Raw genomic sequence first — 15895 nt, 5'->3', positions numbered from 1 at the left:
CAGTGTGTTCCTCATAACACTTCCTATCACATCCACATCAACACCACAACGCTCCTTTATATCCTCATTCGTCAGCCTATCTCTCCATGTGACTCCACAGGCTCCTCTTAAATAACTCATTTCCACTGCTCTCACTCTTGACTTGTGTCCTTCCAACAACGTCCAAGCTTCACTTCCGTACGTTAGAGTTGGTATCACAGTACTGTCATGTAGTAACTTTTTCACTTCCATGCTCACTTCCCTGTTTCTTATCACTGCTTTCAAAGAACCAGCAACCTTTCTTCCCTGCTGTACCCTTTCAAGCACTTCACCCTCCAAACCTCCATCCTTACTCATCACACTACCCAAGTACTTAAACATGCTCTCATTTTCCAATTCCTCACCATCCAGCCTCGCTGTACATTCACTGACTTCACCTCTCTCAAAGACCATCACTTTACTCTTCCCTACATTCACCTTTAGATTCCGTTTCTTACACACTCTCCCAAACTCATCCACCAAGCCTTGCAGCTCCCCTTCGTCTTCACTCAACAGCACAGTATCATCTGCAAACAACAGTACAGGGAGTTTCCAAACACTATCCTCTCTCACCAGGGCCACTCCAACATCCACTACCCTACATTGTACCTCTTTTATTACCCCATCTATGTACAGATTGAACAACCATGGAGACATGACACATCCCTGTTTCAACCCAACTTTCAAAGAGAAAAATTCACTTAGTTCACCATCCACACGCACTGCAGCCTTCGCACCATCGTACATACTCTTCACAGCATTCAACAACTTCCCATCTACTCCATATATTCTTAACACTTTCCATAATTCTTGTCTATCCACCCTGTCATATGCTTTCTCCAAATCCATGAAAGCTGCATACAACTTCTTTCCCTTCTCTAGAAACTTTTCCACTAAAGATCTAAGAATGAATATCTGATCTACACAACCTCTTCCCTTCCTAAAGCCTCCCTGTTCTTCTCCAACTAATTTCTCTGTTCTTTCTCTAACTCTGTCAATAAGTATCCTACCATACACTTTTCCTATTATACTAAGAAGACAAATGCCCCTATGATTACCACACACTTCTTTTTCCCCTTTTCCTTTGTACAAGGGAATAATTATACCTGACTTCCAATCCTCCGGGACTCTACCTTCCTCCCAGGCCAATCTGCACATCTTCCACATCCATTCTACTACTATCTCTCCCCCATGGTTCAGCACTGCACCACACACTCCATCAATTCCTGGGGCTTTCCCCGATTTAACTTTCTTCATTGCTTCCACAACTTCTATCCTACTGATTTCTTCCTGTCTTCTCACCTCCCTCCTTCTCCCAGCCATTCCCCAGCCACTTATACTCGCATTACTTCCATCCTCTACGTTCAACAAATCCTTAAAGTGTTCTCTCCATCTGCTCACTTTTTCTCCCTTCTCCACTAGTAATCTACCATTTTTATCTTTCACTCCCCTGCTAACTTCACTTCCACCCTGTCTTACTCTTTTCACCTCTTTCCAGAACATTTTCTTACAGTCCCTCCACTTTACACTCAAATTCCTTCCAAATTCCTCATCCACTCTCTTCTTACTCTCTTTTACTAATCTTTTCACCTCTCTCTTTCTTTCTACATATAACTCTATTTTCCGCATCTGAACTTCTTCCACGCCCCTATTTCTCATCCATTCATTGTATGCTTTCTTCTTTTGTGCCACAGCCTGTTTCACCTCTTCAGTCCACCACACTGTTCCTTGCACCCTCCTCCGTCTTCTCTTCCTTCCACACACCACATCACATGCTGCACATATTTCTTCTGTAAATATGCTACACACACCCTCCACGTCTCCCATCTGCTCCAATTCATATTTGGTCAATCGTTCCTCCACTTCTCTCTTATACTCTGCCATTTTCTCATCCTCTTGTAACATTTCCACTCTCCTTACATATACTCCTTCCTCTCGTCTTTCCTTTCTTCTATTCCTCCATCTTACTTGAATTCTAATTCTGGCCACCACCAAGTAGTGGTCAGAAAGTCCACTCCCCCAACCTCTATAAACTCTTGCATCAATTACACATCTTCGCATCCTTTCATCCACACACACATAATCAATCATTGCCTTCCTTTCATTCAGTTCACCACCCACCCTTCTCATCACTCGCCATGTATACCTGTGGATCATTTTATGCCTGAAGAGGGTATTGGCTATCACCAACCCCCTCCCAGCACAAATGTCCACTAACGCACTCCCATTCTCATCTATCTCAGCAGGCACACCCCACTCACCAACTATTCCATCCACCTTCACATTCCCAACTTTACCATTCATAACACCAATCAAAAACACTCTCTCATTCCTTCCAAACTTATCCATGCACACTTCTACATTTGTCCAGAACTCTTCTCTCACTCTTCTAGCACGATCTTGCATTGGCGCATACACACACACAATCGCCCACATTTGTATTCCAACTTTCAACTTTACCCACACAATCCTTGACCCAACTGATCCATACTGTCTTATGCTCCTCTTCCTCTTGTAACCTTTTACTCACAACTATACATACTCCTTCCTTTGCCCTCTCATTCTCACCTACTCCTGCACATATACCCCATCCATACTCCCATTCTCTCACACTTTCTCCTCCCCATTTTGTTTCAGTTATTCCACATACATCCACTTTCACACCCTCACGCACCTGGACAATCTCTCTCTCTTTCACCTCATCATTCTCTCCCCTTACATTCCAGGTTCCGATAACCATGTCCTTTGTCCGGTCCTGGGTCGTCATCGTTTGGTCAGTCCTTGTCCAAGGCTTATTGTTTGTTTTTTTAGTTAGTTGTTTTCCAGGGAGGGGCACTAACCCTCCGCCAACCCTTTTAGTCGCCTTTTACGACAAGCAGGGATACTGGAGGAGTATTCTTGAAAGACCCCCCTACCCCCAGGGGTAAGTCACCTGACATATAATTTTATCCTGCAAAGAAGAAAAAAAAAGAAAAAATTTACATTGTCACATGCTTCCCTCTTATATATATATATATATATATATATATATATATATATATATATATATGCACATACATGTCCTGTAACCTGGGGTCTGACAGACCCTGATGATATCACAAGTCAGGTAACCTGGAGTCTGACAGACCCTGATGATAGCACACATCAAGTAACCTGGGGTCTGATAGGCCCTGATGATGTCACACGTCAGGTAACCTGGGGTCTATAGGACCCCATCAGCTCTATATACCAATAATAGAGCCAGATCCAGGAATAACCCCATCACCTTCCTAAATTACTTAACTAGTCAGGTGGGTAGATAGGAGGCCAAATCCCTGTGACTATGGTAATATATGAAAAATAAAAATAAAAATGGAGCTGGGGTCTGTCAGACCCCAGGTTACCTGACAAGAGTTACTGTTTTCAGCCTCTTGAGTGCTGCATAGCCCTTCCTGATGATGAAGTAGTGCCCACACAAGTAGGGATGGAAAAAGCCGAGGCTCTATATCACTGCCAAGAGCTCCTTATGGGTCACACACTAGTTCCACTCTGGTGGGCTAAGCTTCTTACTGTAATGCACCACCACATTCTCTTTGTCATCCTTCTGCGAGAGGACTCTACCAATGCCGTGGTCACTAGCATCACAGTTCAGGATGAATGGCTGACTGTGATCTGGGTATTGGAACACTGGAGGGCATGCCAGTGCATGTTTGAGTTCATTGAAGGCCTTCTGAGTCACTAAAGTCCAAACAATTTCTTCCTCTTCCCCAACAGCTTCTGTAGAGGTGCAGCTATCATTGCAAAGTCCTTGACAAAACATCGGTAGTAGGTACACAAACCCAGAAAACTGTAGCACCTTCACACAAGTTGGAACCTGCAAGTTTTTCACAGCTGCCACCTTGTCTGGATCAGTTCAAATGCCTCCGTTGCCTACAATGTGTCCCAGGTATTTTATTCCTACTGAAACAAGTAGCACTTCTTGGGGTTCAGCTTAAGGTGCACTGTTCGGATCCTGCTGAATAACTCCAAGAGCCTCTACAATTCCTGGTCGAAAGTCTGTCCAAACACAATTAAATCGTCATGATAGATGAGAGCCGTCTGCCAGTGCAGTCCTTCCGGTACTCGATCCATGAGACACTCAAAAGTAGCTGGAGCATTGCATAGGTCAAATGGCGTAACTATAAACTACCACAAGCCTGCCCATATGAAAAGGCTGTTTTCTCCTTGTCATTTTCGGCGTCCTTGACCTGATGGTATCCTGCTTTCATGTCTAGGGTGGAGAAAAACTTGGCATCTGACAGAGAATCCAGCATAACGTCAGGTCTTGGCAATGGGTACGCATCCTTCACTTTCACTTCATTCAGGGCTCAATAATCCACACAGCACCTCACCGAGCCATCCTTCTTCCTTACCAGAACAAATGCTGATGCTCAAGTACTGCTGGACATTTCTATCATTCCTTGACTTTGGAAGTTCTCCCTCTCCCTCTCCATTTCTTGCCGTTGAGCTGGCACCATCCTCCAAGCTGGCTGTTGAATTGGGCAGTGGTCCCTGGTGTTGAAGCAATGTTCTACAAGTTCTCTGCATCCCAGGTCTAGGTCTCCAATGGAAAAGACATCAATCAGCAAACTTCACTAGCAGTTGCTTTAGCTGCGACACTTGTGAGTCATCCAGGCACTGACAACCCTTGAAAACAGGTATTGTAAATGGTCTGGCAGACTCCCATCTTCTTTGACTACACTCCTTTTACAGGCCTTCCACTGATGCCACTCAGGGTTTACTGCCAGGCACGGTCCCACAGTTTCTCCCTCATCGATCTTGTGTGTCTCATGGGTGAAATTGGCCACCACAACTCGCACTTTGCCTGCACCTGTTTCCACCAAAGTCCTCCCCATCATCACTCCAGCCTTTGTCTTGCACTGTCCATCAGGCTCCACCACTCCTAGACAGCTGTCAAAAGAGCCACTCACCTTACGCTGGAGTAGTAGTTCTGATCGTGGGAGTATCAGTGTAGTGTGCAGTGCCCTCACCTCACCACCAGAACTGGTACATCTCAATGCCGTGACAAGAACCGTCTTTCCTTGAACCTTGAACCTCATGGAGCAGAAGTCCAGATCACATCCCATGGACATCAGGAAGTCCAGACCTAGAAGCCAAGGATTCCTCCATGTCAGCCAAGTAGAATGGAAGCTTAGCCTCTTACCCCACCACCACACACACACTTTAATCCGGATGTTGAAGGATCCCCTAAGTTCTGCACAGTGATCAGTTACACCAGACAATTTTCTGATGACTCGGGCAGATACCAATAATGTAACTTATCAGGCTCACAAGAGTCTGCTATGAGACTGAATCAGTCACCAGGGAACCCTTCTTGCCGTCAATTCTTCCGTCTACTCGCACACTGTCAATTGCAGTTCTCTTACATTTTCTCTATGGTGAGGCTGCTTGGGAAAAACTGGCTGGCTGTTGATCCTTGTCACCTGCCTTTACTAATTTACCAGTTCTTTTCCTCGTCTTTTGCAGCCTTGCAGTTGTCCTTCTTCTTTGGGCAATTATAACTGAAGTGTCCAACCTCACCACATGTCCAATAGCCTTTTGTTGCAATCGTTGATTACCTTGAACTGTTATGTTCTTGCTCCTTCTTCCATTTGTAACAAGCCTCCTTGTGTCCTGGCTTTCCACTGGACCACCAACCTCCTCCTATCTTCTCATGTTCTGTCTTCCACTTGTAGCAGTCCTCTTTCCTATGTCCTGGCTTTTGACATTACCAGCAACTTCCATCAAATTTCTCTGGTTCACGTACCTGCCCCTTTTTTGCCTTGAATCCTGCACTATGACCTACCTGCAAACTGGACATCCTAGACCTGACATAGGACTCGAATTCCAGAGCCTTGGTGAGTGCTTTCTGCATGCTTCTTGGTTGTGCCAGCTTCACTTGCACTTTCAACTCCGCACTATCAAGAGCATCAATGAACTGGTTACTCGGAAAAATAGCCAACAGGTTAGGTGTTGCTCCAGGGTATGCCTTGTTTGCCATAGTCTCTAGGTCATGAGCAGGCTGCTGGAAGGATTCGCCTCGAGCCCATACACTAGTACAGAATCTTGTTCTGTAAACCTCAGACTGGTACATGGTTCCGTATCTGCATTCCGCTACCTCTACTAAGGACTGATAAATGTTCCTCTCCATTGACATCTGGCCCAGAATCTCCATTGCAGCACCCTTGAGGCTAGTAGCAAGCTGCACTACCCTCTGCCTTTCATCCCAACTATTCTGATCAGCAATTAATTCAAACTGCACACAGTAAGCTTCACAAGATGCTTTACCATCGAACTCCTGAGGTTTCTTTTTAATTGGACCTCATTTTAACCATGCACCCTACGTGTCAAGTGGGGTTGGTGGAGGATTAGTGCCCCTCCCTGTAAAACAATTAACTCTAAGCGCTTGATCACCCCGATTGGGATACATGGCGTCTGGCAATGGATGGTTGGATGGACTTCACTGGTCTGGGGATTAAAAACCGGGACATCATAATTAAGTCAAGGACTAAAAACTCCTACATTCTGATTGCTCAACCCTGTGAATCTACCTTTAGATGATCTGGGTTCATTAAGATTCACTATACACTGGCCATTTGTTCTTCTGTTCCTAGTACACTTACCTGAGGCTCAGCAGTGCAAGATTTCTCAACGGCCTCCATTCTCCCATTAAATGGTCACCTACATGCTGTCTGCACTCCATCACGTTATTGCTTAACTCACACTTACATCTTCTGTTGTAGCTCAATGTACACTTCCTCCTTCATCTGTTGCTGTTCTTCATTTTCCTCATGAAAGCATCTAGCTGTCCTTGCATCCTCAGTTGTAACTCCTTGTGTTGCTCCTGTAACGCCTCTTGATACCATTCATATCGTTCTTTCTGCTCCTCACTTTGTGCCTGTAGTTGTTCTTTGAGTTCGTTCTTGAGCTCTTTCTGTTCTTCATTCACTTTATGCCTGTAGCTGTTCTTTGGGTTCGTTCTCGAGCTCATTTTGTCCTTCACTTTTTTCTTGTAGTTGTTCATTTTGTGCTTGTAGTTGCTCACTGAGTTTTTTCTGCTCTTTAAGTTTTTTTTTTTTTTTTTTTTTTTTTTTTTTTTTAGTGTCCGACTCTGGGCATAGGCTTCACAGCCTGCTATCAAGGCCCAGCAGTCCTCCTACATGTGTATTGTTCACTTTGTGCTTGCAGAAGCATCATGATTGCAGCCAAAGACACCTCCTTCTGCCTAGCCTGGTTTTTCGTCTGTAAACCTTCCAGCTCCATGTCGAGCTTTTGACTCACTCCAGCACTTTCTGTCCCAGCTCCTGACACGACTTGTTATGTCCACATTCCACATTGCCACAGACTCCAGCAGCAGTAGTTCAGTATAAGAAGGGCTTCACTCAGTGAATCGTTCTTCGTACAGTCTGCCTTTCAGTGTACAATACAAAAGATTAGCCTCATAGACAAACACAGGCTTCTCACATTCGTTGTCTTTATTTACTACGTAATCAAACGGTATGCTCACTGGAGGAACACTAACTTCGCAAGGCCACAAGTTAAACTAAACTAAAGCCCTCTATTCTCTCCATCCTTATATAAACTTCCTAGATTCTCGAATGATCTACCACATACTCGTAGGGGCAACAGTTCCCATATCAGAAACATCCAAAATATTCTAGAGTTTTCGTACATTATGTAGCGCTCTAAAATATTTAGCATACAAACAGAAATGCATAATTTAACAGACACCATCATAAAGCATTATAGAGAAAAAGAGAACAAAAATTTATGTTTAACTTTACAAAATAACACCGCTCACAGTAGCAGCCTAACTGGCAACTCTGACACGTACAGAAACTGAGAACAAGCGGGAACACTCCATTACTATCTAACTAGCAAATCCCGCTTCTCAGCAGTAATAATAATAATAATAATAATAATAATAATGTCGAGAACAAGAAGCATAGTCATTTCAGTGCCGAACCATAATAAAATCACTGACGAAAACAGGAATCGTCACGATATATATGGCGAAGCTTAATAATACTGACGGAAACTATAAGCTTCGCCAGTTATATGTCGAAGCTAAATAATAATAATAATAATAATAATAATAATAATAAAAATAAAATAATTATAGTAAAAACAATACTACTACTACTACTACTTTTTTTTTTTTAAATAATCACCTCCATCGATTGGGAAATTTTACTGTGAAGATGAAAACCAACCTTTATAATACAGTTCACCATTTGGAGTTGTAATGTGAAGGTTAACACTGACCCTCATATTACAATCCGTTGGCCCCAGGCAAGCCTCAGATCCAGTAAGGCACTTACAGTAGTTACAAATTTGTTCTCCCAATTATCTCCTAGAATACGAAATGCAACATTCAAATTTATATCCAAGCAGACTTTGAATGGCATCAGCCCATGATGATCATGGAACTCCTAACCTACCTACTTACACACACCTTCCCTATGCTTTTAATAGTTGCCGAACATTGGGATGCACACAGGAGGTCCAGAGAAGTTCCTGAAGAAGTCCCTGGATCAGCTACGACTGGACTACGTGGACCTCTACCTCGTACATACTCCTGTCGGATATAAAGTGAGTACACTCCAGGTCAGGTCCACCTTAGACCGTGTCCGCACCAAAGGGTCACTGGATCGGGCGGTGCGGGCAAGAATTTATATAGGTTTCTGTAGAGTTTTCACCTTAACTTGGCCTAGATTTTAATCCTCTTGCAACTTATTTCACGTACTTCAGTGATAGAAAAAAACAATGCTACAGTATCACATCTCTTCCATGGCACTTCCTCTTGACTGCTGTCATATTCTAATGTTGATTTATTGTTACACCTCGGCATTCAAGATGTAGAAAGGACAATTTTAGGCCACATTATTGTTACAGAATATAATGACTCTACCAGATGCTGGCGGGTGTGGCTAACATCTTATAAGTTATAGTAATGCAGAACTCGAGTCCGCACACTACAACACTATGTCCTACACCGTCCTTTCCTCACTCTATATAGGAATGAGAATATTGCAAATGTAACAGAACAGGTAATCTGGATGATTAACAACAAGGAAATTGAAGAAATCTAACAAAAGTATAAAATATTTGCTCGAAGGGTATGATATATTATCTGTAAGTCTGTTGTCCTGTAATGTGTTCTGTATATACAGTTGCTGACATATCCAAAAGAAACACCCCATCCACCAGCGACTTGGAGAAAATTTGCTCTCTGCATCTGGTACCACTGATAGATATGGAACTTAACCAGGTTTCATTTGGTTGCTAGGACGAACCGAACGCGGTGATCATTGCCTCTGTGCGCAGTTATTGGTGATATATAATGTGCCGCCTTACAATATACTGAAAATAAGAACTTTTGCGAACATGATAATAACGTAATTCCTCACCATACATATTCGTATTTTATTCACATGAAACACAGTTTTAGTAAGTGTGACTTTCGACAAGCATCACGAACCATACAACATTTACCGACTGCCAGCACATAAGCCATTATAACATTATCTGCATTCCCACACCTATCATAATAATCTCAAAGTTACCGTGACCTCCATCCTCCCTGACCGTGAACCTGAAACTGACAGACCTCAATAGGTGGTGCCACAGGAAGAGGCAGGGTGGGGCTCCTGGGAGACAGGAGGAGGAAGGTGGGCGAGGAGGGGGCAACAATGGTGTGGCTGGTGGGAGGGGGTGCTCTACAGGAGACGAGTGTTGGGGTAGGGGAGAGTGGACTGTAACAGAAAACTGGGATGGGATGGATAAATGATACGCTGGTGACATGGTGGCAAATCAGCTATAGTTTAACGATTAGTATGAAGTTTGATAGTCAGGCCGTTAAACGTTATAAGGACTTCGTCACGTTACACAGTCTACCTGCATGTTTTGTTATATCGTCTATAGGACAATAGGACGATGCAGGTTTTGTATCATGTGCCACCCCACGGGGTGGGACATGACACAAACCCTGCATCGTTAGTGTACAGTGTGGTGACGACTGTCATGGCATGGTTCTGTATGTAATGCCCCTAGAATGTTTGTCAGATGTCACATCTGTTGTCATAGAGATTGGGAGCTATTTTTGATGTGTTTACGTAGTAACATCATGGATGACGATCGTGACATCAACAGCAGAGGAGGGGGAGGGAGGAATTTTCTCTTGTCACATTAAGTAATAGATAATAGTAGTGATTCATGCCTATGGTTCTCGTTAATATCTGTATGGCACCGATGTAAACGACAACGTTATTTACTAGGAAGAGCTGTACTGGGTCCCAAAACATAGGTAGCGAAACTGGGTTGGGCTAATAGGTGGGTAGAGAGATGCCTTATCAGCTGTATTACATGATCTTCATGTCGCATTACAGTTAACCCTATCCTGATTGTGTAAATCATGTTATGAAGGACGTGTAACTGTTAAGCAATCTCCTTTACAACCTCAGTTATCTCAGTATTCAGTTCACTGTCCACTCCCTCCCTCTTCCCGAGAACTGCGCGCACTTAGACATGAGTACTGACCGGGAGGAGAGATGGCCGTAATGAGTGCTACACTATGAACAACGGATCACATGTATATACATCAAAGACAGGGGTTCACCTGTTTTCTTTAATGGATTGCAACATACACCGTTACTCACCCAAGACAACAGGTCCATGTTTGGACACTCCTGAGTGGCTCAGTACTTGCTCTCCGTGAACAGGCAACGGTCCTCGTATTTGTGTTTATCCTGTCAGTTTCATACAATGTGAACTCTGCTCGGTTGTTTAGCAAAACCAAACACACTGCAGATAAAGTGTGTGTTTGCATTTAATGCAAGAGATTTCTGTAACTAATGTCACAGTTGGTGTAATATACACGTGCTCAGACTGGATAACTGTATACATAACAACCTTGTTCCACCATTATTGGCTTGAGGATTTGCAAAGGAATGCTTGGGACATACGACAGTTGCTCAATATGAACCTGAATATAATAACTACTGGCAAGGCGTAAAGTCAACAGCCAAACACGGAATAAAAAGAAAACGGTAACATAACCCTGGGTTAAGTAAATCCACCTTTATTTTATATTGGTGCCATACAAATGTTAATGAGAACCATAGGGACCATCATTAATGTCAGAATGTTCATATTAATTGGCAATAAAGGAAAAACCTACTTAGGCATATCCCTACTCTGTGATATCAGTCGTCATCCATGATGATACTACATAATAGGCTACAAGAGCAATTCCCAATCACTATGACAACAGCTGTAACATCTGACAAACTGTAAGGACGTGTCATACACTTGCATATTCACAAAGTCACCATACTCATAACAGAGTGGTACTGAGCCACCCACTGGAAAGTGTGTCGTGAATTGTTGCAAATCATGAAAGTCAGTTACAACATGTGGCAATGTCAATATAACATTTCATGGTCTAACTGTACAATTCCATTTTCCCCATGAAACAATGATTTGGCCCAGTCATCACCTTGTAGTCTGTCCCAACCACTGTAGCTCCTGTCTTTTACAAAAGTGTGCCTCCCACTACCTCATGACCCCTCTCCTCTAGCCCTCAGTTCGACCACTATTGTGCCCTTCCTCACCCACCTCCCTTCTCCTGTCTTCCAGATTCCCCACCCTCACCCTGCCGCCTCCTGTGGTGCCACCTCCTGTATGTAGAGAACTTGCTCGATTTCAGAGGTCTACCAATGTCAGGTTCACGGTAGGGAGGATGGGTTTCACGATAATTTCCTGTTCATTGATAGTTTTAGGGAAGCTGATAACTATGACTTATATGATGAATAGTTAACCTGTGCATAGTTTATGACTCGAAACTAAGTCATTCATTAAATCCGTGTAATTCATAATAACTGCCATTATGTAGAGGATGTATTGTGTGACATAATTTAAAAATCATAATCATGACATGCAGTTATCGGCATATTTTCTGGTGGAACATTTCTTATATATCACCACCCATAACTGTACACAGTGGCAATGATCACTGTGTTCGATTCGTCCTAGTAACCAAACGAAACCTGAATTTCCATACATATCAGTGTTAACCAGATGCAGAGAGTATTACACCAACTCGCCGGTGGACGCAGTATTTATGTTTGATATATCCGCAACTGAACATAGCCTACCTAAAGTATAAAAGCATTTCATTATATATCTCCTTAGAAGTTAAAATGATGTTCTAGCCAGGAATAGGGCGTTGTAAATATAGATGAGTAGTGGGGTTGTGGTGGAAGGTAGGGCGACTGGGGACCCTTGAGGGAATTGGGGGGAAGGGTTTGATAGCTTGGTCACTGCTGAGTCCTCCTCACCCTCCATGGGGGCTCCATCTGCTAGCCACTCTTATACTTCATCCATTTCTGGTCCTTGATGTATGTACAATTCCGAGCATAAGAAAGGGAAGTGCCATCTCAGCCATGGTACACACATGGTGGGTCGCTTCTAGGTGACAGGTTACTATTCTTGAGAGGGGGAGAAAAAGCAGGGAAAGGTAGATGGGTTGATAGTGGGGGTGCTGGCCGTTGAGAGGAGGTTGGGCAGAGGGGGCGAGCTCAGAGAAGGTGGGGGAGGAGGGGGTGGGGGAGGGGAGTGATAACAGTTACCATATAAGCATTACCTACGGCAAAGTGAATGATATTGGCCTGATGTCGTGTTGTTGTTTGTGTGAACTCTGTAAATCCGTGAACCATATCTATAAGAACAATCTGCAAAAGTTATCGGCTCATACCCGTTGATTAAGGTAGTGGTTGAGGACTTGTGGGAAAAGAGGGGGAGTGGAGGCGTAGTTACTGTAAGGATGCTAACATGGTAAATTGTGATAATGTGCCGGATGACACACCTGTATATTCTTTCAGCCTCATGGAATTCTGTAAAACCTTTACAATTATGCAAGGTAATACCAGAAATTGTGAAGTAATTAATTACTCATTTTCACGTGAGACAAGTTCATGAGGTAAGGTTTCCCACTATGAACCGAGATGTTGACGGTGCTGCCAGCTTTACTAGCAGTATATCAGCTGGATTCATGATGGAGAGAAGATTTAGCCATGTAGCACTACAAGGTTGCATCGCTGGGATACATGACAGTGGGATGTCCGTTCATGCCATAGCCTCCAACAAGAGAATATCCGTGAGAACAGTTCTAAGGTGGATCCATAAGTAAGTATAGACATGAAGATACTACATATGAGGAATTATTAATAACTGTATGAACAGTTCTTGGGTACTAACATGAAGTAAAGCTTCAGTTGTTTCAAAAGTCTTCCAGATGAGGGAGGAGAGTGGTAATCTGGATGGCCTGCCTCTCGATAGACCACCATGCTGCACTGCTCCTGCTCTGGACCAAGATATTGTATCCATGACACAGCAAAACCCACTCACAGATGCAGTAACCATCTGTGATGCCCTAAACCTAGACATCAGTGAGTGGACAGAGAAGCAGTGGCTGCAGCAGTGGGGATAGCCTGCATCACCAAGTACAACCAGCCAAGGAGAGGCTTATCAAGCAGCACCGCAAGGGACGGTTGCAGTTTGCTCAGCAATATACTGGTAAGGAGGATTAGTTTGGGGGCCACGCCATCTGGACTGATGAAAAAACGTTCAAATCTACAGCAGGCTCCACTGCAAAGGGCACAACATTATGTACTTGGTAAATACACTTTCAAATATGCAGTCCTTCAGATGAACGAAATTATTGATTACAGTATATGAAGCTTATGTATGCATTTATAGTAATGACGTTAATATATAAAATAATCCAAACTATGTATTCCCACAACTATGTACGGCAAAACATCCATGAGGAGGCAAGGAGTGGCCAACAGATCGTCAATATATGGGAACATACGGGGTTGGGTGTGCCTTCATGGAATGGGAGATATCCACCACACAGTGGGCCCATTCATTGATAGAAATATATTGATACATGGAATGGGTTCTTCTTCCCCTCTTTTGACAACAGGAACCATTCTTTCAATTTAGTCCCGTTTAGTTTGTGCTGCCCTTTTCACCAAGCTCCAGGAGGTGTACTCACACACACAGTCACTCACGTGAAGTAAACTTCTTCACTGGGTCTTTATGACCATCACCCACTAGAGGGGCATTAGGCCAAATAAGTTTCTAAGTTGTTTGAAACCAAAAAACTGGAAGGAGACAAGATGGCCAATTTAGGGGACAAAGGATTTAGGAAGCCCAAATTAGAAGGCACAAAGATCGGTAACCTGTACCGTTTCCTCCCTGACAATCAGGCTTGATGGAACCCCCTCACCCAGGTCATCTGCTCAGAGAAAATCGTACAGCATCGGAAAGGTGGAATTCCCAAACTCCTACGATGAGGACGGCAAGAGTCAGGAGGCGATCCCTGTACATCGAGCCGATCCCTGCAAACCTTGATCACAGGGTGAGATTGGCTGCCCTCCACAGCTAGAAGATGTGTGGACCCAGCCATGTCCACCTCAGCTGAGGAATTGGTTGATGCCACCTCGGCCATTGAGATGGAGTCAAAAGAGTTCTGCCCCTCCTCAAGGACAGATGACTGGTGGCAGTTGGCAGGTATGAGAGTCTGGGTCATGGACTTTTCTGGAGCCAGGTCGTTTTCCTTGTAGCAGTTGTGCTGATTCGGTGGGCTTTCCAGCCGCAGCTGCTTCCGTGGTGTCTGGCAGTGGGAAGCAGGCTACGGCTTTCAGGTCCAACGCTCTCACCGACAGAAGGCAGAATTTACGTCAGGAATGAAGCACTCAGAGATGGCAAGGTGAGGCAACTCATTCTACTCAAAGATCTTAGAACTCATAATGCCCCATTGTCACCGTACAAAAAGCCTTCACCATTGTGACGCATATCTCACTGATGGAGCTAACCTCTCCAGGAGTACCAGGGACTGTGGCTTGGTGCTGCTGGGCAGGGCAATGCTGTCTTTCATGGGGAGAACCCTACATGGCTGTGCCCCCTGGCCAAATAACATCCCATGCCTCAGGTTCCTTAGGAGTCCCAAACATGGAAAACTCCACCACATCACTATCCCCATGGGATTGTTGGAGGTATCATGGACTGGGTGCAGCTATAGCCTGGCGGTGCACGAAGACTTCAGCGCCAATATCCCAATGCTTGATGAATCCATACCCCGCCCTACAGTAGAACCAAACCACGATTCCTCGAATCGACAATGTTTGCATGTTGCCTGGACAAGTCCCCCACAACAGGCTGGAGGCAAGAGAGCCTGTAGACACGACTGACCTCCGGGATGGCTGGCAACAAACTCGTCTTAAGTAAACTGATAGCTGCATGCCAAAAGCAGCGTTGCCGGGTGAATTTGCCCAAACTATCGTACAAAACCTGTCAAAATTATCGTACTTGCATCTGTACTATCGTACAGTCTTTTCATAAAGAGGCTGAAAAATATAAGCAGTAATATTTTGTATCATAGATTTTGAGTGGCACTGAAACAAGATCGAACAGACTGAAAAAAAAATAATTAAGAGTGATTACAGTAATAGCTAACATAATAATATTAATGAGTCGTAGATGGGGGCAACTCGCCACAATGGTAGTGAAATAAATGTAAGACACCAAATGGTTAGCACTAGCATAATATTTATGCTTCATGAATACTGCCTGGATAATTAATATATTATTATGAAACATACTAACTTACACTCTCCTTGGAGCCAATATAAGGATTAATACATAAGGGGGCAACTCGCCAAAATTTTTAAGGGATTTTCTGCAACACTTAAATTTCATTTACATGTTTTTATCATTATGTATACTTTATTAATTAGAGTAACTTTTATGCAAGTTTGTATGTGTGCCAGTATACCGTTTGTCTATGTATGTG

At 43.7% G+C, this 15895-nt stretch overlaps 1 protein-coding gene across 1 annotated transcript in view; it reads left to right on the top strand.

Moving 5' to 3' along the window:
* The window catches only part of LOC145395704 (aldo-keto reductase family 1 member A1-like), a 70756-nt gene that overhangs the window by 11496 nt on the left and 43365 nt on the right, over positions 1-15895 (top strand). Inside the window, exon 3 of the mRNA XM_080269247.1 lies at positions 8512-8628. Within this exon, the coding sequence (XP_080125373.1) occupies positions 8512-8628 (117 nt within the window). The remainder of the gene's footprint in view (positions 1-8511; positions 8629-15895) is intronic.

The sequence above is a fragment of the Coenobita brevimanus genome, chromosome 33, assembly GCF_032717465.1.
Source record: "Coenobita brevimanus isolate Jiangsu-jjx chromosome 33, ASM3271746v2, whole genome shotgun sequence".
Lineage (NCBI taxonomy): Eukaryota > Metazoa > Arthropoda > Malacostraca > Decapoda > Coenobitidae > Coenobita > Coenobita brevimanus.
The sequence above is the reverse complement of the archived record's forward strand: the minus strand, read 5'-3'. Positions and strand labels throughout refer to the sequence as shown.